Raw genomic sequence first — 27,972 nt, 5'->3', positions numbered from 1 at the left:
CCACAGGGCGATCTGTTCGCAGATTTCTGACGACTGGATACTCAATGGCATGTAAGTACCATTAATAACTAATTCATCATAGGACTTTCATTTCAGATACGCAGCATTATTGAGTTACAGTTAAAAAACCCTTCTCTGATTTCCCTTTTGGATTCACTAAACTGGCATTTAAGCGGTTAAAGTGCTGTGAATAGGGTTAAAGTGCTCTATATAGGGTTAAAGTGTTGTAATAGGGTTAAAGTGCTCTGTATAGGGTTAAAGTGCTGTGCACAGAGGCGATCACATTGTACACTGTGCTGTAGTGACAGCTCCATAGGTCTATATGAAGCTGATCCCTTAATACAAAGAGTTCAAGGGTGACTGGTGATCAGTGTCATTTTTTGGTTAGAAATGTAGATATTTGTTTCAGATTCCAGAAACCGTGACTTTTCTTGTTATTGACAGTTAAAATCCAATCAACTGTTTACAATTGAGCCAACTATAAAGCTTGCAGGCATTCATCCCAGTAGGGCTTCTATTATGTTCTTAATGAGGTTTATTTACTAACATGATGCTCTATTCATCATGAAGGGCCCATCTCCAGCAAGGGCCCAACAATGCATAATTCAATATACAAGGAGATTTTCAAGAACCTTCACTGATTTAACATACATTATACAGGGCCGGCCAAGCTCACCGGGTTTGACCCATCATAATGTATAGGAGCAGAAACACAGACCTCCTGATAACGTCTGTTTAGTGAATAGTGCTTCGCAAGAAGCGCATTTTACTGGAACCTCATTGTGTTGGAGAGCTCTGAAAAAACCTTATTTCATTGTATGAATGCAAATAATAAAATTTGGTTTCTTTTTGACCGAAACTTTTAAAAACGCACCAAGATTAAAAAAGGAGAAGTTCAGAGTACCCGTTATTTGTCAGAATGGTGGTAACTTCTCTAATTTCTACAGGAAGAAAATAACCAATCAATGGTATTCGGTGATGTCATACATAACTTTCAGAATCATTAAACACGGTTTACGTTGGCGAATAGCTGTGCAGTCAGTTACATGGGCTACACATGCTACACATGCAACAGTTACATAGAATATCTTCAGCCCGTCTAGTCTTTAATTTTTTTCGTTGTAAAGACATAATACGCCTTTGGTCTCGTAAATATGCTATAGCAATATGCCTGTCCCATTTATGTTCATATTCCCTTACTGTATTAACCTATACCACTTCTACTGGGAGGCTGTTCCCTTTATCTACCACCCTCTCAGTAAAAAAATTGGTTATACAATCTAGTAGATTAACATCAGAAACTGGTGCCAAGAGATTATTATTATTATTACCTTTTATTTATTAAGCATCAACAAATTATGCAGTGCTATACAATTTAAATAGGGTGGTAAACACATACATAACAAATTTACATTAACGCATACAGACACAACCGTTGAGCTTCCCGTCTAGCCTTATGGTGCTTTTATACAATGGTCCTTTCAAGAATGGGGGATTTATAGGGGCTCTGCTCGTGAGTTTACAATCTAAACATATACCCATACACTACTCTTCTGGCAACTCTTTACATCCTATTGCAATAAGGGTACCAGATTTGGCTCTGATATAATAAACTGCTTATTTCTTAGGTGTCTGGCTAGAATTAAGTTGGGGGAAAGCCAAATGTAAACCAACAGAGATATACTGGGCGGCTTTTATGTCAGTCGTGGAAGTTGTCCCAGACATGGGCTATTATCATACCTGGGAACTTGTGAGCTCCGACTACCTGGAGCCTACCTGCAGGACGCAGCCAGGACTGCCCACTGACACCAATGGGCGGTCCCGCTGACATTGGTGGGCGGTCCTGCTGACATCAGTGGGCAGTCCTGCTGACATCAGTGGGCCGTCCCGGTGGCATCAGTGGGCGGTTCTACTTACATGGGGGCATTCCCGCCCAAGTCGGTGGGCATTCCCACTGACATCGCCGGAAACTTCCCCATTTAAAGGTGAAATAGGCATGGAGTGGGGTGTGTCGGCACCCCGCGACCCGGAGGATTCAGGTGTCGAGAGAGTTCCCAGGTGTGGTTATTATGTGCAGCCCATGTATCAAGATGAGTAATTCAGTGGCATCAAAAATCTGAAGCCCTACTTTTCGGTGACTCAAGTGAATGCTTTTTACCCATCATGTTTCTATGTGTATGACGCGTAAAAGTCAAATATGGCTGAAGGGGGTGAGGTTGCGGCTCGAGGTATGTCAGTTATACCTGACAAGCACATGTATGGAGGCCATCTGTAAAACCTGTTTTGGCTTTGCTTCTCCTGACACCACTGGAGAGTTTCTGAAACCCAGGAAAAAAGAGATTTCATTAAGTTCTGAAAACGTGGGACAGTCCTTTCAGAAATCAATACAATTGGTGGCATCACCACAATTCCTCTGCATGCAAGCAAAACCATTGATTTGTGTTTATTCAAAGGAAGAGTTAAAAAGGTCTTGCAGGAGAGTTCCAAATTCTCACTTCGCTTCACTATGCATTATGAAAGGCCATCCCCAGACTGCTGCAAGAAGAGTTTGGTTGGCCCTGTAAAATGTATAGTTAAAGATGCTGGTTCACATAGATCTTTTTGCGATACAATGCATGGTTTGTTGCGTTCTGTTCAAATGTCGTCATCATTTAGAAACGTACTGCTCTAAGCATGCCAGAAATCTGTTAACTCTTTGAGTTTCTAGACATACACACATACGTACACATGTTTTTCCCCAAAGGATTGCAAAGGCATGCAGATAGCTTCTTTTAACCTTCACAATAAGTGATTCCAGCTCATACGGGAATTTTCATCATAGCAGTTCTGCAACTTCCTGAATATTTGGATATCTATTACTGCGTATGTGATGTCATGTGACAAAAAGGAGGAAGTGCAAAGTATTTTTTTATGGAGTTAATGACTAGATACAGTACTTATTTATTTATACATCCAAGCAACCTGACAGCTTCGTACCTGGGAACTCTCATGCTCTGACTCATGTGCTTGCAATCTGACCAAACCCTTGGGGTCGCTGGATGAGTTTACAGAAGTCTGGAGCCCACCGGAGCCCAGAATTTTACAGGAATTTTATATTTGCAGACAACCTACTCCTGTCCACTACAAGGAAGCACATAGGATGTAAACACTGTCTTAAAGTCCTAATTTCCCATGATATCCTAGTGGCTATATGTGGAATTGCAATTGAAACACAAAACAAGGCTTTGGTTGTGGCAAAGTCTCTTTAAAGCAGAGCAGCTATGAGGGACACTTGTCCCCTTGCATGTTCTCCTCTGCTTGGAGACGACATCTTTACATTCTGTACTAATATAATACTCGAGCCCATTTTATTTATTTTGTATTGGTATTCCCTAGCTGGATTCCATGTTCAGATGCAGATGCAGAAAACGTTAGAAACATATTATAGTCATAGGTTTTTGAGTTTCCTTCACATGGATGCCTAGATATGTGTGTGTGTCAAGTGCCAGACCACCAACATTGTGTGGGCAGTTGTGTGACACCACCCTACAATCTGCCTGTAAAATGTGGGTGAATGCCTTTTTTTTACCCTTTAGGGACATTGTAAACATAGATCTGCCATCAGTCCCAGAGACTGGTGGCAGCTCACAATACTGTATCTGATTATGACACGTGGTTTGCACCAGTTGCTATGGAAAATAGCTGGGAGTGGGGAAAAGGGGCAAATGCATTTAAGGGGGTTTTATGCAAAATACCTCCATGCATTTGCAAGGCGGACACCATAACAAGTTAAAAGTTCCACTCAGCGATCCTGTGCATTTATGTGCATATGATGACTGGTGAGTCTCTTTCCCTTTTCTGCATTCTTATTTGGAGGGAACTAAACGGGTTTCTAGTGAGGCAAAGCATGGAAAAAAAAAACATTGAACGCTTACACTTATTGTCAGTGGCAGAATAAGTCATAATAAGTGCCATTATTATTGCAACAATTAATGTTTTGCTACAAGAACCAACAAACTAGAAATGCAACCTTTCAATTTCTAGGTAGATCGTATGTGTTCCTCCGATGACTGATGATGACTGGGAGGCTCTGGCACTTTAAGGCCAGCGGGTGCCTGATGACGTTAGTGCTGTGTATCTGCAGCCACGCACTACTTTTTCATGCTCATGTAGCGTGTGGCCAGGCAGCACCCGGTCTCTGGACCTGGAGCAGCAGATCAGGTGACTCTGTGGCGGTGGTGGTCAGCGGCCCACCAAGCATTTGCCCAGTGTGCCAGATGTCCGGTTCAGGCCTGCTCCTACAGTACTCTTTGCTTGAATGTAACTCTTTCATAACAAATTCTAGCATTACAAACTTCATTTGTAGTACTGTTCAAACTCTTCCCAGAAATAATTCTTTAATCATGTAAAGTCTTGCCTCGCTCATCACTTGTGCCAGGAATTAAAAGAGCCGATAGGTTGTTGCCATGGAAATATTCCGTGTTTTTATTTGATTCATCCTTGAGAGGAAAGAATAAAATTACAGATGGCATTTTTCAAGACAATGTTCTGAGACACAGACCGAGATTTTTTTTATTTACCGGTATTTACGGATAACCTCATGAGAAGTACATTAGTCATACAGACATTAGAGTACAAATACATTAGGAAGGGTGATCTTTGTCCATAGAGCTTACAGTCTAATCAACGGCTGCTAATGTTATTGTCTTTTATTGGCGTTTATGTACCTCTATAGGATTGACAAAAGATTTTCAACATTTCCTCTTTTAACCAGTTAATGGTACCGTTCCACTGAGACTCACAATAATTGAATCCATCATCTGAAGGTTTTTTCATGTAACAATGACACACGTGTTTTCCTGTGGGGTATAATATTAACTTCTGGCCCAAAGCAATTTATTCCTAAACATACACATAATACATTTGATTAGTAAAAAAAACTTTGTTTCTTGTGGGTTTCCCCAGTCTGCTTTGAAGTTATGTTAGTTGTTTAAAGATTATTTGATCTTAATTGGATTATTCCCACAATAAAAACAACACCTTTTTACAGACATTTTTTTAATATGTTTTAAACTCAAAAGTAAAAGAAGGGAGATAAGAAGAAGGGTAAGATAGTGCCGATGTAAAGGGATATTGATAAGGGTATGACATATGATGGATTAAGGCAGTAAGTCTATATCAATATTTGAATGAACCCCGATGACGATTAGAAAGATCTATTTGCAACCTGTCAGAGGTTGTCTAGAAATTGGGCTAGACAATTCTCATGTTTGGTAAGAGAATCACACTGTCTTAACAATAACAATATCAATTAATAAGGTAAAATAGCTACAGATAAGAAATGGTGTAGCTTAGGTTGACTAACATGTAATGTAGACTATAACGTGCCCATTTCCCATTGCAGCCACTTCCAGGACAACCCAAGATCGTGGCATGTGAGCAGATATCAGATCTGGAGTAACAGAACTTGGCTTTCTGACAAAGTTCAATGATATACAGTACGACACAAATACAATATTCAAGTTCAGTGATCACGCATTAGAGGTTCAAGCATTTTTGAGCATTCTTCTTGAATGATTGCCTCTTGGGGTCAAGAAGGAATAGTAGCTTAATTAGGGTTTTTTTGCCATCTTTTGGATCAAAAATAGGAAGGTTAGGTAGAAGGGTTGAACTTGATGGACTTGATGGTCTTGATGGTCTTTTTTCAACTTTATTTACTATGTAACTATGAGATAGCGCAGTGGGCATCCACTTATTTTCCTTTTACCCTAGTAAAATAAATGTGTTTCTAAAGGGCAGAAAGCAAATGTGCCCATACTGACTCAAGTTCAGGGTTAGAGAGATCAGGTTTAGTTGTCCAGATTTATCCAGATCACGCTTAGGGTGGAGGCAGCAGATTCCTGTTAATCAAACCATATTACTGTCAGCATTTAAGTATCATAGAGCCCCTCGTCTTAAAACCATATCTAGCAAAACCAGTAGAGTCGTCGCCTAGCCAGTCAATATTACATTTTAAACCACCTAAGCAAGTGGCAACTCTAAAAGCAAGTGGTGCGCTTGCACTCATGACAAGTTCCAAGCTGGCTTTTCACCTGTTTACTTTGACACTCTTATAGATGCTGTGACAAGTGAGAAAGGGACAGAAATGTTGCATACATCATGATGTTGCAAGAGTTCATGTGAGATAAATACGAATGGCTTCCCACCATGGGGAAACCCTTGCTGAAAAGCTGTCCTCATTTCTGATGTTCCAGTAACATGCATGTCACAGATCTGTTGATGGACAGTTTTAAATGTAACTAGGGTGGACTTCTCTGGTCATTTAGATATGCTTTCTAGATTTTCACACCCATTCTTATTCAATTTGTTATTAAATTAGATTAAAGAAATTTAAGTGTGGGATTTTTCCAGAATGGTTAAAATTAGCAATCTTCTGAAAAATCTGCCCTTTGGGAATTACACTAACTTTTTCAAAATAAAAATATTTGATCTCGTCAAACAGGGAAATAAGAGGTGACATTTGAATGTATTCATTTTTCGCATTCAGTTGTATTTGCTCATTCTCTTTTTCATAGCTAAAGGATTTTATTAAAGTTTGTGTCAGTTGAGCGTGAATATGAATGTAACCTCTGAAGGTTAATATTGCGGGGGAAAGGGGCGACGTGACCTAGAAAGTGCTGAATAGCCCCAAGAGGATATAGGCACAGGTCTTGACAGCAATGAATTCAAATAAATTTTAGATTTCACAATCCACAACAGTGTTTTCTAACTGTAAATGATTGGCCAGGCATCATTATATCAATAGGTGACAGATCATTCAGTGTCACTGGGGTTCCATACAAAGGTTGTTGATGTGAATAGATGCACCTTTATGATTTCATTATTTAAGAAATAAGTAAAGTGCTACAAAGCTTGTAGACTGTAACAAATAGTTTATTCAACTTCCGGTAAACATAGGCAAAGTGCTATAAAGATAAAGTTATGTTGTTGATCTAGGTCTACCTTTAGAGACTAGGAAACAAGTAGAGAGTAAATCGGTGGAAGAGGTGGAGAAGCCTATTAAACCTATTGGGGATGTCTGGAACCTTGACACACAAATATTTTGAAGGAACATCAATGACGTATTTTATAAAAAAAAATTTGTATAACAAAGATAAGGATCCGTACTGTCAAAAAACATGTGCAAACCCCGGTGACCTTCTCCTGAATACAGGGCCTGCTGTCTGGGAGACCAGACCTGGTACCTGACAGGGGTACAGCAGAAGTCTCCATAATGCATTGGGAACATGTACATGAGACCTATGTCTCCACTGGCATTCAAAACCTATATAAAAGACATGGCTGAGACGTCATTTGGTTCTGTAATACTGTATACGTAATTCACTGAGGCGCATTTTAAAGACTACTCCATGTCACAATCTTTCCCGGTCAATACAAGTGTCAAACTATTTTCATTGTTCAGTATTTTAATTCATCTCACGTGACAATTAAGCACTCCCTGAAGAATTATGATTCAGGCAACATTTTATATGATGCATTTAGTTATAGAAGTATTACATTTGTTAGATTATTGTGAAATAACATCAATAACTCATCTACTCAATGCTGTTTTTTGAATCAAGGTCAACTGCTTCACTTTCAAGAACTGGTTTTTAGGAGTAAATGACCGGAAGCAGCGTGTGTCTGTGTGTTTCAGCGTGTCTGACCTTGATGTATACAACTCATGCTCAGCATGTTGCGTGATGCAGTAATTAGGGGTGGAGGGCAGCCCTCATTGATGTAAATGAGATAAACGGAGGCGCATGTTGAGGATTTAGGAGCGTTAAATCCTGACTCAATGGCTTAGGTAGTGAAAGTGGTTGGAAACTTCTTTCTGATGAGAAAAATGTAGCCTTCAGTATACGTGACAATGTAAACCAGTTTTTCTGCAACTGGAATGTGGTAAATTGGATCATGAATATTAGTTGAGAATTGTCACTAGCCTACGGTTGTTGAAACTGGAATGTCAGAATGGACAAAAAAACTCATTTGTTTACACTGGGCCTCATTAACGTACCTGGGAACTTTCTAAATGAGCTGACCCTGATACTCTAGAGATATCAACCCTTTAATCACCCTTCTTGAAGATATAGTGACTCTGACCAACCAAATAGTGACCCTCATGGGAAACCTTGACTTGTCGTCATTTAAAGATACACTTAAAGATACTCTGCATTCAAGCAGGGATATTAACCATAACATACTGGTAGCAAAAGCCATGGGTTGGGGCATAAGTGACACTTGTACACACTTCATGTTTTTGTGCTCCTGTGGAATTGATTTTTGTCACTGATTTGTGGTCACATTGAAAATGCCACAGCGGAGCCTGGTTGTCGAAGACTCTGCTTTTTGGTGGGGGGGGCGAGCCTTTTGCCCACCATTTCTCCTTAAAGACTTTAGTGAGTCCACTTTTTCAGAGGAGGCCGCAGGAGATCCAGCCATCCTTTGACTTCGTTCTGGGAGGAAAAGAAGAGGCTGTGTATCCCCTCAGAAGAAGACTGGGGGCCTGGTTTCCCTGTGGCCCTAAACCACTTGGAGCACTTGTCACTGTTTCTTTCTTTACAGTGATGGAGAGACCATGGTTAACACTGGGCTACAGAACAAAAATGCTGGTAGCAAAAGCACAAATTGGAAGTGTTACACATGATCATGACAGTCTAGGATAGGAAGCAGCCAACTCCAGACAATCTGCCCCTTTACCATGAGAACCTGGGATTCAGTATTAAACAAGTCACGTGTGATACATCTATCTATCTATCTATCTATCTATCTATCTATCTATCTATCTATCATCTAGCTATCTATCTATCTATCTATCTATAATCTATCTATCATCTATCTATCTATCTATCTATCTATCTATCTATCTATCTATCTATCTATCTATCTATCTATCTAATCTATCCATGTGTGTAGGGAGAGGTCTGTAGTGTGTCTATCATTTACAGAGAGGAGACATCTGATATGGTTTAGAGAAAATTGTTCACAGCATAACAGGCAACCTTGGATTTAAAAGTACTGGTGACATGGTGAAACGTTTTAAAATAAATCTGTTGAGACTGCTAGGCTAAGGGTATATTTATGCAAATGTTTTACAAAAGCATAGAAAGCGTGCTGTATGCCCAATGGATTTGGACACTAAAATCAAGTGATTCTTAAAGTTCATTTATTTCAGTTGAAATACAATATATCAATCTATATGTAAATACCGTTCATAAGAATACCAGTATGATAACTACTTTGAAATAGACAGAAGGACGTACAGAGACAAAAACGAGTCAATGAAAGCTTTTTGTATTCAGGTGTCAGATGATTCCATAAAAGAGAAACATTTATTTGTTTTTTGTCCTGTCACTTCCTTTTTCTTGCTTACACTTCCTTTTTTGTATTCTTTCGTCTATTTTACCCAAGCCACATGGCGTGATTACTGACAGCAAATAGAAGTATAATTGTTTTATTTAATTTTAGCTTAAAAGAATACACCACCCATTATATGCACTTAAATGCTTATGATAGCTGCATGGTCCCTTTATATTTTTATATGGTCTGTTTTGCAACGGCATGGGAATTTGGACGAACCCCCTACAACAAAGGTCGTTTGGGCTTCCCCCAATCCCTAGAGGAGATGTGTTTGGCCGTCCACATATTCCTGCACTCACCTCCATTCTATGGTTATTTCAGACCATTGTGCTTAAGCTCTGTGTAAATTGTTGGCGCTATATAAATAAAAGATAATAATAATAAATGTATAGAAAGTTCTTCCATTGATTTTAATGAGGGCACTTTTCTGCCACCGATTGACTGCTTCAAGCTCCAATCGGCATACCTGGTAACTCTTTGGGTTTCGCCCGCCCACTTACCCATCAAAAATCTGCTGACGTCGGCAGGACCCCCTACACATATCCCACAAGGGGGCTGCGGGTAGCAGGAGGCAGAAAGTCCCCAGGTATTCCAAATAGTGGCAAGAATAGTAAGACCATGGAGCAGGAGGGCAGGTTGTTTAATGTCAGATAAGTGTTTTGTTTGTTTAAATTATTCACATTACTCTCAAGGGTGCAGTTGATAGTCTACTCATTGTTCTGCTTCTCACCAGTCTAGAAATGTTTTGTGTTATGACACTACTATTTGTCCTTTTTTGCCTTGGGAAATATTACATGTAAATCCTGCTATGCTGCTATGACCTCATTTTGCAGTAATAAAATCCACATGGTGTAATTAAATACAATAAAATATATATGCATTTAAGGGACACTCCAATATCCAAGAACGCTCTTTGGGCAATAGGTACTTTTATATGCACTAATTGCTCAAAGAGCTGTCTTGGATATTGGAGCGTCCCATAGTAAATACTTACTATGTACTTTGTAAATACTAATATGCATTGATTTAATTGATAATCAAGGCCAAGCTGAGGCTGGGGTGCACTTGAGGAGATCAAGGATCTCTTTCTAACCAGCCAAAAATTAAAGGAACAATAGAACTGTGCATCAGCAATTGATGACAAGCATCTGGATATCACGTCTTATCCCAACTTTCGGCATTAAAGCTGCGTACACTGAAGCAGAGGTCTGAAGTAACTGACCTTAGGCTCCAACTACAGGATTGAAGGAGAAGCAAAAAAGCAGACGGAGAAAGGTAAGAGATAAAGAGAAATGGGGTAGGTGATAGCGAGAAATGGGAGAGCCATAGAGAAACAAGATTGAAAATGGGGAGGAGGGATAACGGAGAGAGACAATGAGAAAGGGAAGAGATAAGGCGAAACAATAGAGATGGGGAGAAATGGGGTAGATAATAAGATATGAGGGTAGATTAAAAAAGGATAGATAAGGAGAAAGAAAAGCTTGTGTATGTTAGGGCCAGTTAAGCATTTGGCTGAATGTACATGGGTACATATGGGTGTGTGGGCAGGCATTCATAAGGGCAATATGTGACTATATGTGTGTATTTTGACAGTCTACCCATACTATTACTGTTTTGGGCCTAAACAGAATAGACTGATTCACTGAGTCCAGCAACTGTGGATCACTGTGGTAGTGTGTGTGTGTGTGTATGTTAGTGTGTGTAGGGGATATGTTATGTGTGGGTATATTAATGTGTATCAGGGTATGTTAGTGTAGACATGCGTCTAGGTATAAAGTAATAAGCGTTGCGCATAAATACTTATCTAAGTATATTCCAATAGTCTTACAATATTGAAACAAAAAAACAAAATCAGACATAAAGATGTGTGAATCTGTATATAATCTTATATATGGACTTACAAAGACTGGTTGGAGTTGCACTCACATTTAATAGAGCCGCTAAAGTATGGTCTTAAGTGCTTAAAGCATTGCAGGACCCCAGTCCTTTCCCCCCAGCAAGCAAAGGAGTCTTAATGAGATAATCAAATGGTAGAATGGAGTATAAAAACTGTCAAAGTGTACCCCAAATGGTAGAGCTTACTTAAAAATCTGTATATATATATATATGTATATATATATATACCATATATATAAAATGTTTGAGTAAAGCAGACTTGGGAATTGTGTTGTGAAACAAAAATCTATTTAACAGACTTGTTGTAAATAAGCCCTATCCCATGGATGTTTAAACTCCCTCACTGTATTTTCCTCTACCACATATTCACCACCTTGTCATCATGGAACAGGACAGGAAGGAGAAATGGGCAATACAATTAAAGGAATGGAAGAACTCAGCTTTGAAGACAGTTTCCAGATTGGGCTTGTTTACTTTGGGGGAAAGACGTCTACTTCGGGGTAGGACTACTGTAGCAACCAGTGTTCCTGCCGCCTGTTAGCTGCATACATGGTCGCCTTCACCGACTGTTGGTGGATGCCATCACATAATCTGTGTATCTTAATTGTTACTGGAATAGCCAATAGGCCGGTAGTGTGCACATTACTTAACTAGTCATGTCTGTTTCTCCAGAGTGCTGTGCTTCCCACAGACTCGTTTGCTGCAACCTCCGCTTGAAGATCTGGCCATCCTTTTAGCCGTGGAGGCGAGAAAGGGGTCGCATATCCCAATGGAGGAAGAGGAAACCTGAGGACCTCTCCTTTCATCTCAGTTACATATTGTCATATGTTACTATATCTTGGCAGTTTAAATGTTATTATGAATGTCTCCCTATTCTAATAGTGCTTCAGAATCTGCGTGCATAAATTAATTTGATGTCTGGTTTTACAAAGGTCACCTTAGCCAATCTTGAAGAATGATTGGAGGTACAAAAGTATGTTCTGATTGGGATTAGGTGCTAAAGAAGCTTTTCTTGATACTTAAGCTTAGATTGTGTACCTGTTCGAGAGAGAAACATTTGACCTTCTAGCATTAAGGTAGCTTGAAGTCTGAGGTGCTTTCAGGGAGGCCCCACCTGGGCACAAACGATGGACAATTCAACTACACTTTTTTATTACCTATCCTGGGTTTTGTCTGGCATGTGGACGACAATTTCTACATTACCAGACATGGACCGTAATGGCAGTTTCCTCAGGTATTGTACTTTTTTTGTTTGTGCATGTGTGTCAGTTGTTTACACTTCTTTTATTACGTGGTTTCATTGAAATGAAATGCTGACGCAGATTTGCACACACACTGTAAATGCAGTGGAACCAGATTCCTGAAGATTTGGCTTTTAGTAGAGGACATGGTCTGGCCTATTGATTGCCGTCTCCCCTTGAAGACTTCTGTGGTTCTCCTTTCCATAGAGAAATCAAGAATGTCCTGCTCTTCTGGCCAACCTGGTGGGGACCAGGTGATTCACTGTGGCCTTATGTTGCCACTTTGGTCACCCACACATTTTTATCAACTTGACAGCGAAGCACAACACCCTGGGCTTAGAAGTGAATCATGTGTGCAGATGATTGTATATATTGCATCTTTTTCTTTTGATTGAAATGGATGTGCAAATGAAAGGTTTGTGAGCCCTGAAAAAAAAAGAGGGAGTTGGGTCCCATAAAATCTGGCTTTTTGGTGGGGGAGGTAGGCTGGCCTTCTGCCTGCCATTTCCCCTTGAAGATTTCAGTGGTTCTCCTCTTTGGAGAGGGTCAAGAAGGTCCAGCCTTCTAGCTAGCACTTTGGCTGGGGCGTGAAGCAAGGGGGTTGAGTATCCCTTTGAGAAGTGTGATCCCAGAAGAAGAACGATTGTAGACTCCACTGGAGCTCTTAACAATTTAGCACAAGTATCCTGTGGTAATATAGAGGTAAAGTAGCCTGTACCATATTATTTTCAAAAGTACTGCTCATTGGAAAAGGGGAGGGGGCACGTGAAGCCAAAATATTGGAATATTTAAGGCAGAAGAGTTAGTATCTTCCCGGGAAGACCTTGGTGGAGATGAAGAAGTTGTTTCAGTCTTTTTTCAACTTAAGTAACAATGTATATTCAATGTATGTTATAGGGTATATAGAACATAGGGTTAATTACTACATGTATATTTTTCCTGCCTTATTGTTCAGCTAAACAGGTAATTCAAGCAGAAAAGCTAAATACCGTGTTTCTGAGATGTTTTCCACTTCCTGCATACGTTGTATTCTGAACTGATGAGGAAAGACTGTGTAATTCTCAGCAGCTAACGCCTATAGTTCTTTCCACTGCGGCGTAGGCTTCTCCTGCATATAAACATTTAAGACGCTGTAAACGTCTTTCTGATATTGTAAAAGGTTGTCGATGCAAGTTGAACTGCATTCCTTTAAAACTCCTTATGCGTACTTACTGGAGTTGACTGTGAAGGATCCAAATATAACATCCCATCAAAATATAATAATAGATTGTAAATTTGCAAAAGCAGGGCCCTCTTTTCAGTCTGTACGAGTATGTATTAACATGTGTTTAATGTTACTGTCCATTTTGCATATTGTCAATTTTAATGTTGTTTTTCATTTTCACTTCCCTTATATAACAGTGTTACGTAACCTGCTGTTCTATAAACTAAATGTAATAATAATGATAATGTAAAGATGGCCATTCACCCAAATGCATAAAGAAAAAACATATATATATATATATATATATATAATTTGTGTGTCTAAAAAAATGCATAGGGTAAAAATTCACATACAGGTGTGCGTTTTAGTTGTGTTTGAAGTTGGAGTGTACCTTTAATTATCTGTTTAAGACTAACTTAAAACCACTGTTTTCAAAGCAGAAAAGAAGTGCCAAAGATAAACTTAATACTAAAACTATGAAAAAAAAATAGCTTTCTACTTCTATTTCTATTTTTCTATTTTTACCACAGAGTTTTTCCTTTTTCAGTTCCTCCCACCTTGTGGCTCAGTCATAGTGATTGAGTATCAAGAGTGAGCAAGCATGATCAAGCCACTGCTGCTTAGTGAATGAATTGAGAGCACTAACCACTAAGTTGAGAGCACAGACACACAGATTGCCGGCAGAAGATAATAGCGCGTCTAGTCTGCCTTTTGTAAAACATGCAAAGATCTCCACTTAAAGGGGCTCGTATACGAATGAAGAAAAGGAAATATATGGTGTAATATGACCTTAACACAAGGAATACAAGTACCATGCACCCACAAGGGATGAGTGGGAAAGGTGCTCCCAATGTATTTTGCAGGTCTTAACTTAGGGCCTGTCCTCCTCCGGAGAGGATGCCAGACACTTCCTTCTGAGGACCCCGTGAAAGACCTGCGAAATGTGTTGCAAGGCCAGTTTAATGTTTAATGGACCCATTTGGGAAAATCACCTTCCTGAGTAGGTCCGCTTGAGTGGACCTACTCAGGAAGGTGATTTTCTTTTATGTTCCAACGGTGGGGATCATGTACATGGATGTGTGCAGCTGTATTTTATTTCTTCTTCCAAGTGCATTTTTTAACATTCCTTCAGTGAAGTTTTCTTTTGCACTGCACTATTGGTGACATCTCTCCTTTTGTTGAGCAATGTGGAGGCTGGTAGATATAGAAGAGCCGTTTCCCATTCATGTTTGTAAGGATGTAGGCCAGGTATTCCTTGTGTTGGTGGTCGTATGTTGTATATCTTCTGGATATACTTGTTGGTGACATACTGAAGGAGTGTGTTAACAATTAATAAAGGGAACCTTCTTTTTTAAAACAAACTTTTGCTCTTGAAATTGTCTTTTGTTTTCTTATACCTAGCGAGTTGGAAGTCTACTGCGCTTAGTCATATACCCATAGGAGGTTTGTTTTTTCTTTTGAAGGTCCATAAAAGTGCTTAAACATAAATTGGTTCTAATGGTTGCCAGTGTATTTATAGATATGAGATCCATTGGATGCTTGTGTAGCAAGTTGTAATTTACAACATAACTGCTGCTTATTTACGCACACACGCTAACACCACCACCTGGACCACTGGCCAATGGCACCTCCTGTCGCGCAGCTGGACATTTTTATTTGGGGCCTGTCGTTTGTTATGTTTCTAATTGTTGTTTTTCTAAATTATGTCAGTAAAAATGGACATAGCTGTATTGGTCTCAGAGAAGGTGGAGTCTTTAGTCGAAGTGGATACTTTTTTTGGGCTATCACATTAGACGATCTTTACATCTTTCTCTACGTTGACCCAATAAAAGTTATCCACTTCGACTAAAGACTTTAGACTGTATCAACCATTCTTTTGTAACAAATATGATGTGTTATTCTCTATATGATAATTCCACTTTTTCCCCCCCAACAGTGCAAAATTTTGGAGCCATTCAGAGCATCCTTATGGGTAAGAAAACACCTTTTTTAAGTTTTATGTCAATAAGTTAAAACCACTAAACTTGACACAGCTGTATTTATTTTATACATATATTTTGGTGATATTTTTTAGTTCTCTATGGAATATTACTACATTGTTATAACAATAAAATAACCTTAAAAACATTTGGATCTGTTGGTGTTAATTTACCTGATCTTAATAGCATGTAAGATCCTCACAGCTCTGCAATAAACAGTGCGAATGCATCCTGGGGGTAATGAGAGTCCGCTAATGAGTAGGATATTGTAAATATTTTTGTACTTTAAGCTACTTGGCCACCTACTGTGGTTCAGTTCTAACCATATTTTGTTTCTGTGGCTCAGCAAATGAGTATAATGTTTCTTTCAACCTTGCTTTTAGGTGGACATGAGCCTTACATAGAAATATTTGAACAGCCTCGACAGAGAGGAATGAGATTTAGATATAAATGTGAAGGGCGATTAGCTGGCAGCATCCTCGGTGAGCACAGTACCGATAATAACAGGATATACCCATCCATCCAGGTAACTCTATCTTGCCAAATACAATGTTGAAATAAATGACCAGTGTTTATCTCTCTTTCTCTCTCTCTCTCTCTCTCTCTCTCTTTCTCTCTCTTTCTCTCTCTTTCTCTCTCTTTCCCTCCCCCCTCTCTCTCTCTGTCGCTCTCTCTCTTTCTCTCTCTCTCTCTCTCTCTCTCTCTTTCTCTTTCTCTCTCTCTCTCTCTTTCCCTCTCTCATTAGAATTTAATCTAGACAAAAGTCCATGTGGTGCACATTGACAACAAAAGACAGAAAACCTGAGACAAACGTCTTTTCAAAGCATTAGCGCAGGATGTAGATCTAGACCCATTTACTTTCAAGGGCATACCTCTTTGGAAAAACATCATTGAAAAACTTTGTAGAACCCTAGCCAGGAAAAAAAAGACCTGCAACATCCTACAGATATAAAATATGTAGAATACATGTTTGCTGCAGCCTCTATCACCACAAGCTACATGTATCAAAGATAGACAAATAAAGAAGTTATATGCATTGCTTGCTGATTTTTTGGTAACAGAAAACTGTATTTCTAATATAAGATCTGAACAATTATAACCAATCCATAAAAAAACTCAGTGTTCATGCATTAGTATTTCCCTAGTGCCATGAGGTCGTAGCTCACACACAAATAGTTGGCCTCCCATTTGGTCGGACTGGAAACTGATCATCTTCTACACTCAAGTGTGAAGGAGGTGTCGGTGCTTCTCATCCCACCGCCACAAAGCACTAACCCACATTAACAGTGGGTTGGAAACAAATTGTCAAGAGGCACGGCACAAATGTTCCACCTAGGGAAGCTATCTTTAGGTAGCCAACCATGCACAGATGGGACGTTTTTAATTATATGTCAATTTTTTTAGTTTTCCCCATTGGCTTTAGTTGCGTCCAATTTGTCGATCCAACGCACCGTAAAACAGCATGACTTGAGACTCTGGGCTGTGTAAATAAAACATTTTTATTTTCTTTGAAAGCATCATGAAGTTTGTTTCCAAACCGATTTATATATTTGCAGATTATGAATTATGTTGGCAAAGGGAAAGTGAGAGTCACTTTGGTTACCAAAAACGAGCCATACAGACCACATCCTCACGATCTAGTTGGCAAAGACAGCAGGGATGGATATTACGAAGCTGAATTTGGTCCTGACCGTAAAGTTCTAAGGTAAACATATGTTGCAGTCATAGTGGAGCTATTTTCCAAAGGGCGAGTTTACCGTCCCTGACAGCCTCACCAAAGAAGAATGCATATTAAAGTACTTTGTGAGCACTTTCACAGGCAGTCTTTAAAAACAAAAAATAAATAAAGACATGTTTTATGTAGAAGCTGCAGCTCCCCACCACCTCATCTGTGGTCCAACAATTCTCGCCACTGATTGGATGCTTGATGGGTGATGGCTGAAGAATTCTTTTAAGTATTAAGCTACCTAAACTTTTGTTTTGCCTGTGATTATTTATTGATACAGTGCCATCATATTCCACAAACAGGACTGTTTAAAGAAATGATGGTACTAGACATGTCTATAGATTGATTGGAGGGGTATGGTGGGAAAACACCTGATAGCAGGAATGAGACTTGGAAAGGCGGTGTTGGACGGGCAGATGGAAATCCATTGCTAATTTAATAGGCTTTCCTGAATAAATGTTTTTTTTAGAGATGTTTTGACAGACAGGATGCTTACAGGTGAGTCTCATAGGCTGCTGTTTGGGCATTTTATAGGGTGGGGGCTTCACACCTTGTATGCAAGCATAAGAGATGGTGATTAGAGCACGTATTAGAGGACTTATTAATATACAATATCATAACCTGATGTATATTTTTGTGGCTGCTTTGTACACATTATAAGTGACAGGTTTAGAGCATAGTGAGAGTTGCAGTACTTGGAGGATTAACCAGTACCGTACAGTAGTTGAAGGCATAAATGCATCTGTGCACAATGAAAACTGTTCCAGTGATTGAGTGTCTGTCTACAGCCTACTAATTGTGTCTTGTTCTGCATATATCCTATCAAATATTTAATTAATTGTGGTATATAATTGATCATCTTAAAATAGAGACAGCAGAGACTAGATCTCCAGCTCTTGTCAAACTACTGCTCCTACATGTCTGAAGCAGTATCCTAAATAAAAGTCATGTCCCTTTGGCTGTCACTTTTAAAATGAATCCACAACCAAGTTCAAAGATATTGCTTCCAGTCGCCATGACATCACACGTTTTTGACCCAGTTGTGCTCCTTTCATTTTCTGGTTTTGTTGGTTACTCCTAATGCAGGGGTTTGTAATATGTCTTCAAAGAGATCCTTTAAGGTTTGGTTTTGTGTTCAGCTTTTTGTAGATTAGCTTTTTGCATACAATGTAACATTGGAATCCTGTCATTTGTAGTTTTCAAAATCTGGGCATTCAGTGTATCAGAAGAAAAGAAGTTCGAGAGGCAATCCATAACAGGATTGTGAGCAAAATCAATCCATTTGGTGGTAAGTCTGAGTTCCATTTTTAAAATATTACTTTGTGTAAAAGAATATAATTTTATAAATGATCTAATTCACATTTATATCAGTTTACATTGCTAAAACACGTAGTGTTGGCAGTTCCACAAGACGCCAAAAATTATCTTCAAGAAGTGTCTGCAATGACTAGTCAAGTCATTTTTATTATACGTTGACTTGGTACATCACAATTTACCCTCGCTAGCTAAGCTTCTTTAAGAATATGTTTTGCATCAACATGATGGCTGTTTTTGGTTACTGAGGAAAAGCTGAATCAGGGTGTGTCATGAATCAGGGTGATGCAAATCATTATGAATCTTTTTGAGACTCACTTCCTGTTCAAATTAAATATAATTAATGAGATGGTGAATAAATGCCAGATATTTTTTGTTAAAGGGATAGTCACATGCAGGGGCATAATAAAAAACCTCAGCGTCCGGTGCGAAACTTGCTCCAGGTCCTCGACTCCACCAACCAACATGTCCCACATTGCCAGCTTTGCCCCCTGTGAGTGCCACATTTCCCCCCAAATACCCTACTGCCATCTTAGCCCCAAACAGCTTGCTTGTACCATCTTTGTCCCCAAACAGCTTGTCAATGCCCACAAACAGCCTGTCTGTGCCATCTTTGCACCCAAAACACATGCCTGTCCACACTATTTAGCTGCAGGAGTGGTGTGTATTTCTTCCACCATTCTGTGTGCAGACTGATTCAGCATACAGGAAGTGGATTGGATGTTACTTCCTGCATGCCGGATCAGTCAGACACCGCGTGCAGGGTAAAAGCTGTGGTTATTACCCTCACCTTGTGACTTTAAAGGGGTGCACAAGTGGTCGCTCCTAGAGGGAGCGATAAAGGGCCTTTGTACGTCTATGAAGATATTCCATTAAATAACAGCCGCATCCAGCAACAATATTAATTTACAACATTAAGGTCTACACTGTACTTCTGACTCATTTACTGTTATTTATATGGACAAAATGTGCTTTTCTTTCAAACTTCTGTGATCCCAACAGGTAGTGTATATCCATCCTGCTCGAGGAGCTAAACTTTAATCAGAAAAATCTTTATGAATTAATATTCATAAAAAAAATGAAATTTTATTTTTTGCAAGGTTCCTTTTTTTGCATAACAGGAAGTGAAACAGTCTGGTTCTAAGTTTTACAAGGAAATACTTGTACCCGGCAAACCACCTAAAGCACTGAACAGATTAAAAATGCATTAACCCTTTAGTTTAAGGTGTAAGGACTTTCAGACCTGAAGATGTTTGTTATAAAAAGTGTGGACAGTTCCCCTTTTAGATTAAAAATAAGTTTTGTTTTTTAAATGTTTTTAGTTTTTACATAATGTTTTCAGGCAGGTGCGTCTTAGCCGTTTCTGTGTGTTCTAGCGTTTATCTTAGTCCAATCTACTAGACAAACACCCCAACTCCTTATATAATGCCTGTGGTACAATAGACTAACAAAGCTCTATGGCAGAGGTGGCCAAACTTGCTTAGTTGCCAATAGACTTCAGATGTTTGAGAGGCGCGAGACATGCACATTTTGTTACAAAAATTATAAATAAATATTAAACACATGTACGTAATATTTATTCATATATGAAAAAATAATAAACTGTTAATATTTTTTAGTTTCAATAATCACAAAGTTGTCCAATATATTTCTGCGAGACGCGTATTACATATGAAAGAGCGACATGCGGCTTGCGAGCCACAGTTTGGCCACCCCTGGTCTATGGAGTATCAGACTAACAAAAGTCTAAGGAGTAATGGACTTTGTTATACGATTCAGTGTGGTGTTTGAGCATGGAACTTTGCCCAAAATATCACAATTGACAACAATGGCAGCTTCCATGGCTTGTGGATAAAGGAAGTTTATTGGGGCAAAATGAGAAAAAAATGCTCAAGGAAAAATATTTCATATATTTAGTCTGCTTTAGAACTGGACTGTAAATCCTTACAGATGGCAACAGAAGGGATATATATATATCTTCCTATGCAATGCGTTGATACGTTATTTCAAAGATATTTGGGTATGTCAAGTTCCTCCATGTCATGATCCCTTAAATAATTCCATCTTCATGAGACCAGCAAGAGGTCATAGCCGTCCCCATCTAATTGCCAACATGTAACATGGCTTTTTAAAACAACCTAATCGTTAAACAGTTGGTGTTTTTATTTAGAAAATAATCTAAAACAAGAGGGTCGGATAATTAGATGGAATGGAAGGAAGTTTTACTTTACTCAGAGGGTGGAACAGTCTCCCAGCTGAAGAGGTAGATTAGTGATAGCTTTATGGCTATTTAATGCATGTTTAAATTCCCTTACTGTATTAGGGTTTGAGTCTTTACATCAGAAAAACACTAGCAGACTAGTGGGATTGAATGGTTCTCATCTGCTATCAAATTCTATCTTTCTAAAAATATATACAAAAAATAGTTGTTATTTTTTGTTAATCACAAGTAGATAATCAATCAGTGCACATACTAAATAACAAAACATCAATTTAACATCCATGTTTATTAAATAATATTGTAGATAAAATATTGTGTATAAACACTTTACAATTAAAATACTAACAAATGCATAAGTACTTTCTTTTTCAGACTTATTTCTTACATCTTAACTTTTTGTTTCATTGGAAAAATAATTATAGCTCTCTGTTCTCACATTCTTTTCAATAGTGACTATTGTGTGGTAATTTTATTTGTAAAGTTAGTGTAGTAACGTGGGTCACGTAATTTGAATGCTAAAAGGTTGACATGCCTTGATAATCGCTTATTAAATGATTATTTAATAATAATCGCTTATTATTAAAACACAAAATGACCATAAAGGCGAAGAACTTTGTAATTTTAGTAAAGAGCGATATATATATGCTATTTTTTTCACCTTTTGGTGACCTGAAAATGTAAATGCTGCAGTCATGTCGCTTTACCTTGGCAAATGTGGGCAGCTTTTCCTGCCCCCTCCTCCTCCGTTTGTAGGTGTAGAGGAAGTGACTGATGTTACACTTCAGTTCTTTGACCTTATCAACAACACCCCATTCACATTAATTATTTGCATGGATTATAAATAGTAATGTTAACACATGAGCCGAAATGTGTAAGGACGCCGTAGCAGGTACTTTGAGAGAACCACAGATGCAGCATCATCTGTAGACGTAGTCATTGATGTCATTGATGCTAGAACTCCACAGCCTACCTTCCTGTTCGTGCCACGATTCAGGGTTTGAAGGCATATTCTTGACTTTGACACTTTGGCTATTTCAGAACACCTAATATATAGCCTAATTAGGTGTTTTAATTAACCTGTGAGTGCAAGAGAGGTGAGAAACAAGCAGCAGTTGTAATATAACACACACATGATGGCGTTTATTATTGATTTATACAGCGCCATCATATCCTGTAGCTCTGTACAATGGGTAAACAGGGCAAAAAAAGAAGCTTACAATCTAGAAAGTTTCTGTTGGCTTTCTAAAGAAATAAGGATTTGTCCTCCCTTGCTGTATGTAGTAGACTAACTACCCTGGGGTCTCAGATGTTTTCAGGCTTCCCATATAATATCAGTTAAATATACTACAGATTATTGCTTTATTGAAACAAATGCCATAGCTGTTACTTTAACTTTAACAGCTCTTTGCATAACTGTCTTATAATCTATAAACTTCCTTTGCCGAGTTTGTTTGTTTTATTTTCACACACTCTTATCTGGAAGTCATCACATCACTTAATACACTGATTGTAAACGTTGGTATGCAATCCTAGATTTAATGGCCTTGTATAGCTGGTTGTATATCCAAGGAAAGAGGAAGGTCAGTATAATGTGTTAAAACTGCCACGCCAAGGAAATATATCTTAATGCACGTGGGACGTAAAAATCCGCCATATAGCATTAGGGACACTGTTCTGTCGGTGACAGGAGAAGAGAGGGACAGTAATTATTTCTGATGACTTAGCAGTAAGCAGACAATATAATAAAGCATCTGAGGGGGTAGTAGAAGCATTATAAAACACAATCTACAGACACCAGACAAGCCAGAAGGTTTGTTTTTCCCTATATGGTCTGTGCAGGGCAAAAGATAAAATTATCTTCAGAACATGTCAAAATAAATTATGACATAGAATACAGCCTATTATTGATTGGTTATGAGGTATAAATCACCGGTTTATGGATCCAACACATCCAAGAATGCAACAGCAAACAGCATGTGTTAATATCAAACCAGTTAATGTCCGGTCCACTCAGCAACAACAAATAAAATAAAAGGCAATAATTAGGGTGGTAAGAAAAAGATCACTATATTAGTCCGTAGCAATGGTACTAATACAACAATTAAGAAAACAAGTACTCATATATATGTATTTTAATAACGTGTATAGATTATTAGTGACATTTCTAATAGATGTAAATAATGTCAAACTTCTGAAAAAATAACAGGTAAAACTACATCACTGCCTTTATTACGGGTTATAAGCTGCAGTCTCACAAGCCGTTATATACAATAATGACATATATCATTTCCCCAAAGAAGGGATAAACTCTTCTACTGTATATTAAATAAGACAAAATCCACGTCTATTTAGAATTATAAAATGCCATCATATCTACCACCAATTGTTGCTTTGGTTCAACTGGTCCCTGTTGATATAAATCAAGGTCCAGTGGAAAAATGAAGTGGAAAGAAAAATATCTTTTTTAACATTAGGCAGCTGCCATAAAATTTCAATTATCCAGGAAAAGATAGTAAATTTGATTATTAGATAAAGTAATTATGAGAGTAAAAATACGGTCCAAAATCTCAGTAGCCCAAAATCAATTATCCCGGTCCCCTCATTTTTCTAAACATAAACTTTATTACCATAATCTCCACCTATTGATTGAAATTGAAATAAATCAGTGTGCTAAAACAAATAATTGTTTATGATTCTATATAAATTGCATATAAGAAAATGGACCAGATCATTGTGTTTTATCTTAAGCAGGATTAGGTGGGAAACTCACACACATGTATAATACATCTCATGTCCTAAAGTTGTCACCCTTCTCCTCATCCATCCTTTACCAAGGTTATCTGAACATTCCACAACCAGATCATTAGGTGCACCTCAATAGATCAGAGATAGCTTGATAGGAGGAATAATGTGTGTGCATGCATGAGATTGCCATTCATTTATTCCCAATGTGATATGATAACAGGCACCTGTGGAGGCCATTAACACTAGACACCATTAGTGCAGCTGCAAAGAGTCCATTTGTGAAGCAAGAAGCCATGAAGGGACCCTCTAAGACCGTGAAGCTCCTTGAACTGCCGTAGCTTCACAAGCCCAAGTTACTTCTCTGGTTCAAGTTGAAAAATCCTAAAAGGCATGCATTCTAAAAATATTTTTATCGAAACAAATATATATAATAATCTAAAATATGGTAAATAAAAAGCATAAAGTAGATTGATGATAATAGTATCTAAAGATGCAGAGCAACTGTTGGTCCTTAACATAATGTTTCGATTTCTTATATCTCTACGCAGTGCGAGAAGAACAACTTCTTACCATTGAGGATTATGACCTGAATGTTGTACGGCTGTGTTTCCAAGTATTCCTCCCTGACGAACATGGAAACTATACAAGAGCTCTGGCACCTGTTGTTTCAAACCCAATTTATGATAATCGTAAGCTATTTTTATTTCATATTATTTACTAATAACAATGTGTAATTTTCATGCACATTATAGTATTTATGTATATATATATATGTGTGTGTGTGTATATATATATATATATATATAATATATAATAATACAAAAGCATAGCATTCACATAAGATTTGCAATAAATTCAACATGAATATGTGGGTTTCCTGAGATTATATGTCATTACAAAACAAATTAGGAAATTAGGGGCATAGGTTCCCTGACAACGTGCATTTGGTTGAAGAGGAAATATCTGCTGTCTCGGTCCCCTCTTCTTGGTTACTTCACCGGCAGCTGTCCTCTTCATCCCGACATGTCATTCAGTGGCATGTGGTTGTTTGCTCCCAGTGCTATCAACTTTAGAGTTTAAGTTTGAAATATAGTGAAAGGAAGAAAGTATTTCACATGTGGCCAAAGATGACTGACCCCAGTAAAGAATATTGCCTTACAGTGATAATGCTAGAGGATTTGGTTACTCTACTACTCATGCACCCCAATAATATGCTTGTACCCATATTGTTTTTTTTTCCCAAATTACGTTATTTAATAAATTATAGATTTGTAAAAATAGCAAATCCTAACAGAAAACATGAAATAATATTTATTAGGTGCTCCAAATACAGCTGAGCTGAGGATCTGCCGTGTAAACAAGAATTGTGGAAGCGTAAGAGGAGATGATGAAATATTCCTTCTCTGTGACAAGGTTCAAAAAGGTAAATATGGTGATGATGATTGATCCAAAAATGCTACGGTGACCAGACGTGACAATTTGGTGGGAATGGATAATTAAAGCACACAATTTATAGCTAAATTAAAATGCTGATTATTTCCGGGACATTTGGGGAAAAGTAGCATATATTTATGTGTGTTTTTTTCACTCTTGTCATGTCCATCACTATACTCAATAAAGAAGACATTTTTTTCATGTTTTCTGTTGTAGATGACATAGAAGTCCGCTTTTTCTCAGACAACTGGGAAGCTAAAGGAACATTTGGACAGGCTGATGTGCACCGTCAAGTTGCGATTGTGTTCAAAACGCCTGCATTTCCTTTCAACATCACTGAACCAACTACTGTAAAAATGCAGCTTCGAAGGCCTTCCGACCGAGAAGTCAGTGAACCAATGGATTTTCGATACCTGCCTGATGAGAAAGGTGAGGTAACCTCTTTACACTCTTCAGATGACAACATTGACAAATTACCAATGCACTATTGTTCTGTTTACTGAATATAATGCAAAAACAATTAAGATATACCTCTTTAGGACCCAATCGGTCTTTCTCTAATGCCCCTATTTTCTAGGAACTCAGAGTGTTTGTTGGCTTTAAATACATTTCCCTCTATAAAAACCTTACTCTTACACAAATAATCAGCTGGTCACAAAGCCTCATGAACATTTCTAGTGAAGCCCTCATCATAGCCATGGAATAAAAGTGTCCATCTTTGGCCATTTTAAACGTTGGGCAGTACAACACTGTGTTACTGTTCTTATAAGCAACTTGTAAGCCAACCTGGTGTCATCATTAAATGGCAACTTGTAATCAAAGTCCTTTTTATGGATGGATGTGCTTCAGAATGCAAGACCGTGTCTAACAAGTAGCATAGCCTTTCTGGACCATGAGGATTCAGGGTATCTCCTGCTTAGAGGAGTTGAAGCAGAAAGCTTCAAAACCTTGTATCAAATGTAAAAAAATTTCACATTTTAGCCTGTATTATAACTATATTTTATTCACAGTTACTTTAAATCTATGTTCTTAAAATCTGTATTAACAAAATGTTTTTATTCTGCAGACCCATATGGCAATAAAATTAAAAGGCAAAGAACATCCTTAGTGCTACAGCAGTTCAAAAAGAAGTATGGTAAGTAACATAATTACCTGGTTAATAACTGATAATTTTACCTCAAACACTCTTTTCCTGTATGACGTCATCTGCAATGGAGATCAACAGAATGGGGGGCAGCATTGTCAAAACCATAGGCTTCCTCAATTTAACCCAAAAATCCAGGGGTGCAGCCTATATTCGAGGATTTGCCTACAGTCAGGACATATGATATTCCTGATTTCAGTTCTTGTTTTGTTTGATGCCAAAATGTTATTTGCAAAAAAGGGTGTTCAAATATTTCTCCTCTCTATTATCTGGTCTAGAAATGGAGGAAAACATCAGAGTTGTGCCACAGCAGAAGTTTGTAGATGACAAACAAAGTATAAAACCAGGTAATGTTGATGTACAATATTTCATACGTAATAGTGGATAGTTTATCTTCAAATGTGTGCTTATCCTGTTATGGGAGACTAGTCTAGTCCTTAAAATAGTATTCTTTTAAATGCATGTATGAGTCTATTTTACACAGAATCCAATTAATTTGAATGCATGAAAACTTGTACATACATTTTAGTTGGAATGAGAAAATGAGATTTATTTTTGATTTAACAATACTTATGTGTTCAGTAACTCCCCCATTGGGGTCAGAATGTATTATCTTGTTTAGTTCATAAGCTCACAAGATGTTTGAATGTTAGTGCTGTATATTTCTAAACGCATCCTTCTCTTTTCCACCTGCCAGCTTTAGCCTCAGCCACATAGTCTTTCCCTGTAGACCAGAAGTTGGAGTTGGTAGTGTTTTTGCATAAAACCTTAACCTGGTCCTGCCTACATGTTCATTTATTTCACATTTGAATAATATAACTTTTTATTAAACAAATGCTTTATTTTCCTTATTGCAGAGCCATTCGTTAATCAGTCGGACTGTATGAACCGTTCTCAAGTTGCGCAACCCTCCCCAAAAGCATTGTTTTCATCAAACACCCTCAGCAGCTCTATAATGCTAGATTTCCAGAGGTTTGCTGTTCAACCAAGCACACAACATCTTTCCAATTCACTCAGGAATTTGTCGAACATGGGGGACAACTGTTATAATGTGGCACCTAACACCGTCCCTTGTACCTTCACACAAAATGAATTTCAACAGCTTCCAATGATTCATAACCCTGGGTCCCTCTGTGTAAGTGTTCCATATCAGTCGACATGTAGACCTCATAATGATTCCAGTAGTGCATCCAATTTGCAAGGAAGTGGTTTTAACATGTATGAGAACAACCCGAGGAACCCATTGACTGGAACCAATGGAACAGCAGCCGGTTCTATAAATGTACCAACAGAAGTAAGTTACATGGGCATTCCTTATCAGTCAAACATAAAGGAAGGGACGTCTCTCCTGGATTCATTAAGTGGTTTGAGCACATCCACGTCCTCGAGCGTTCTACCCAACACATTTCAGTCCAGTGGGTTTGTGCAATCAACAGTAAACTTTCAGACTTTGCAAAGCGACAGTGACATGCAAAATCAAGAAACACAACAAAACGAGGACTCGTTTATAAGTATGGAGTCTCAGCTAGAAAGTATATTGAAGACGTTAGCAGAATCAGAGCAAAGATTTAATGTCTAGCAAACATTCGTCGGGGAAGGCATCAACTCCCTCACCTTTTATAAACAACACGTTCTGTTTCAATGCATAGTTTGCTATAAAAATAAAAAGCTTTTACTTTCCGGGAACCAA

At 38.3% G+C, this 27,972-nt stretch overlaps 1 protein-coding gene across 1 annotated transcript; it reads left to right on the top strand.

Moving 5' to 3' along the window:
- REL (REL proto-oncogene, NF-kB subunit) lies at positions 1-27,580 on the top strand. Its single transcript, XM_053460246.1, has 12 exons — positions 1-51; positions 15,656-15,691; positions 16,082-16,224; positions 17,255-17,403; positions 18,621-18,712; positions 24,253-24,393; positions 25,023-25,127; positions 25,355-25,567; positions 26,205-26,273; positions 26,561-26,629; positions 27,140-27,417; positions 27,575-27,580. The coding sequence occupies exons 1-12, from the start codon at positions 45-47 to the stop codon at positions 27,578-27,580; spliced, it is 1,308 nt and encodes a 435-aa protein (XP_053316221.1). The 5' UTR covers positions 1-44.
- The last annotated feature ends 392 nt before the right edge of the window (positions 27,581-27,972 follow it).

Source organism: Spea bombifrons, chromosome 3 (genome assembly GCF_027358695.1).
Source record: "Spea bombifrons isolate aSpeBom1 chromosome 3, aSpeBom1.2.pri, whole genome shotgun sequence".
NCBI lineage: Eukaryota > Metazoa > Chordata > Amphibia > Anura > Pelobatidae > Spea > Spea bombifrons.
The sequence above is the reverse complement of the archived record's forward strand: the minus strand, read 5'-3'. Positions and strand labels throughout refer to the sequence as shown.

What these genes read in the sequence shown, in the direction of transcription:
- REL (XM_053460246.1), top strand. An exon ending in GGATATACCCATCCATCCAG is followed by an intron (nt 16,225 to 17,254) that starts GTAACTCTATCT and finishes ATATATTTGCAG; the next exon opens with ATTATGAATTATGTTGGCAA. An exon ending in CAAAATCAATCCATTTGGTG is followed by an intron (nt 18,713 to 24,252) that starts GTAAGTCTGAGT and finishes ATCTCTACGCAG; the next exon opens with TGCGAGAAGAACAACTTCTT.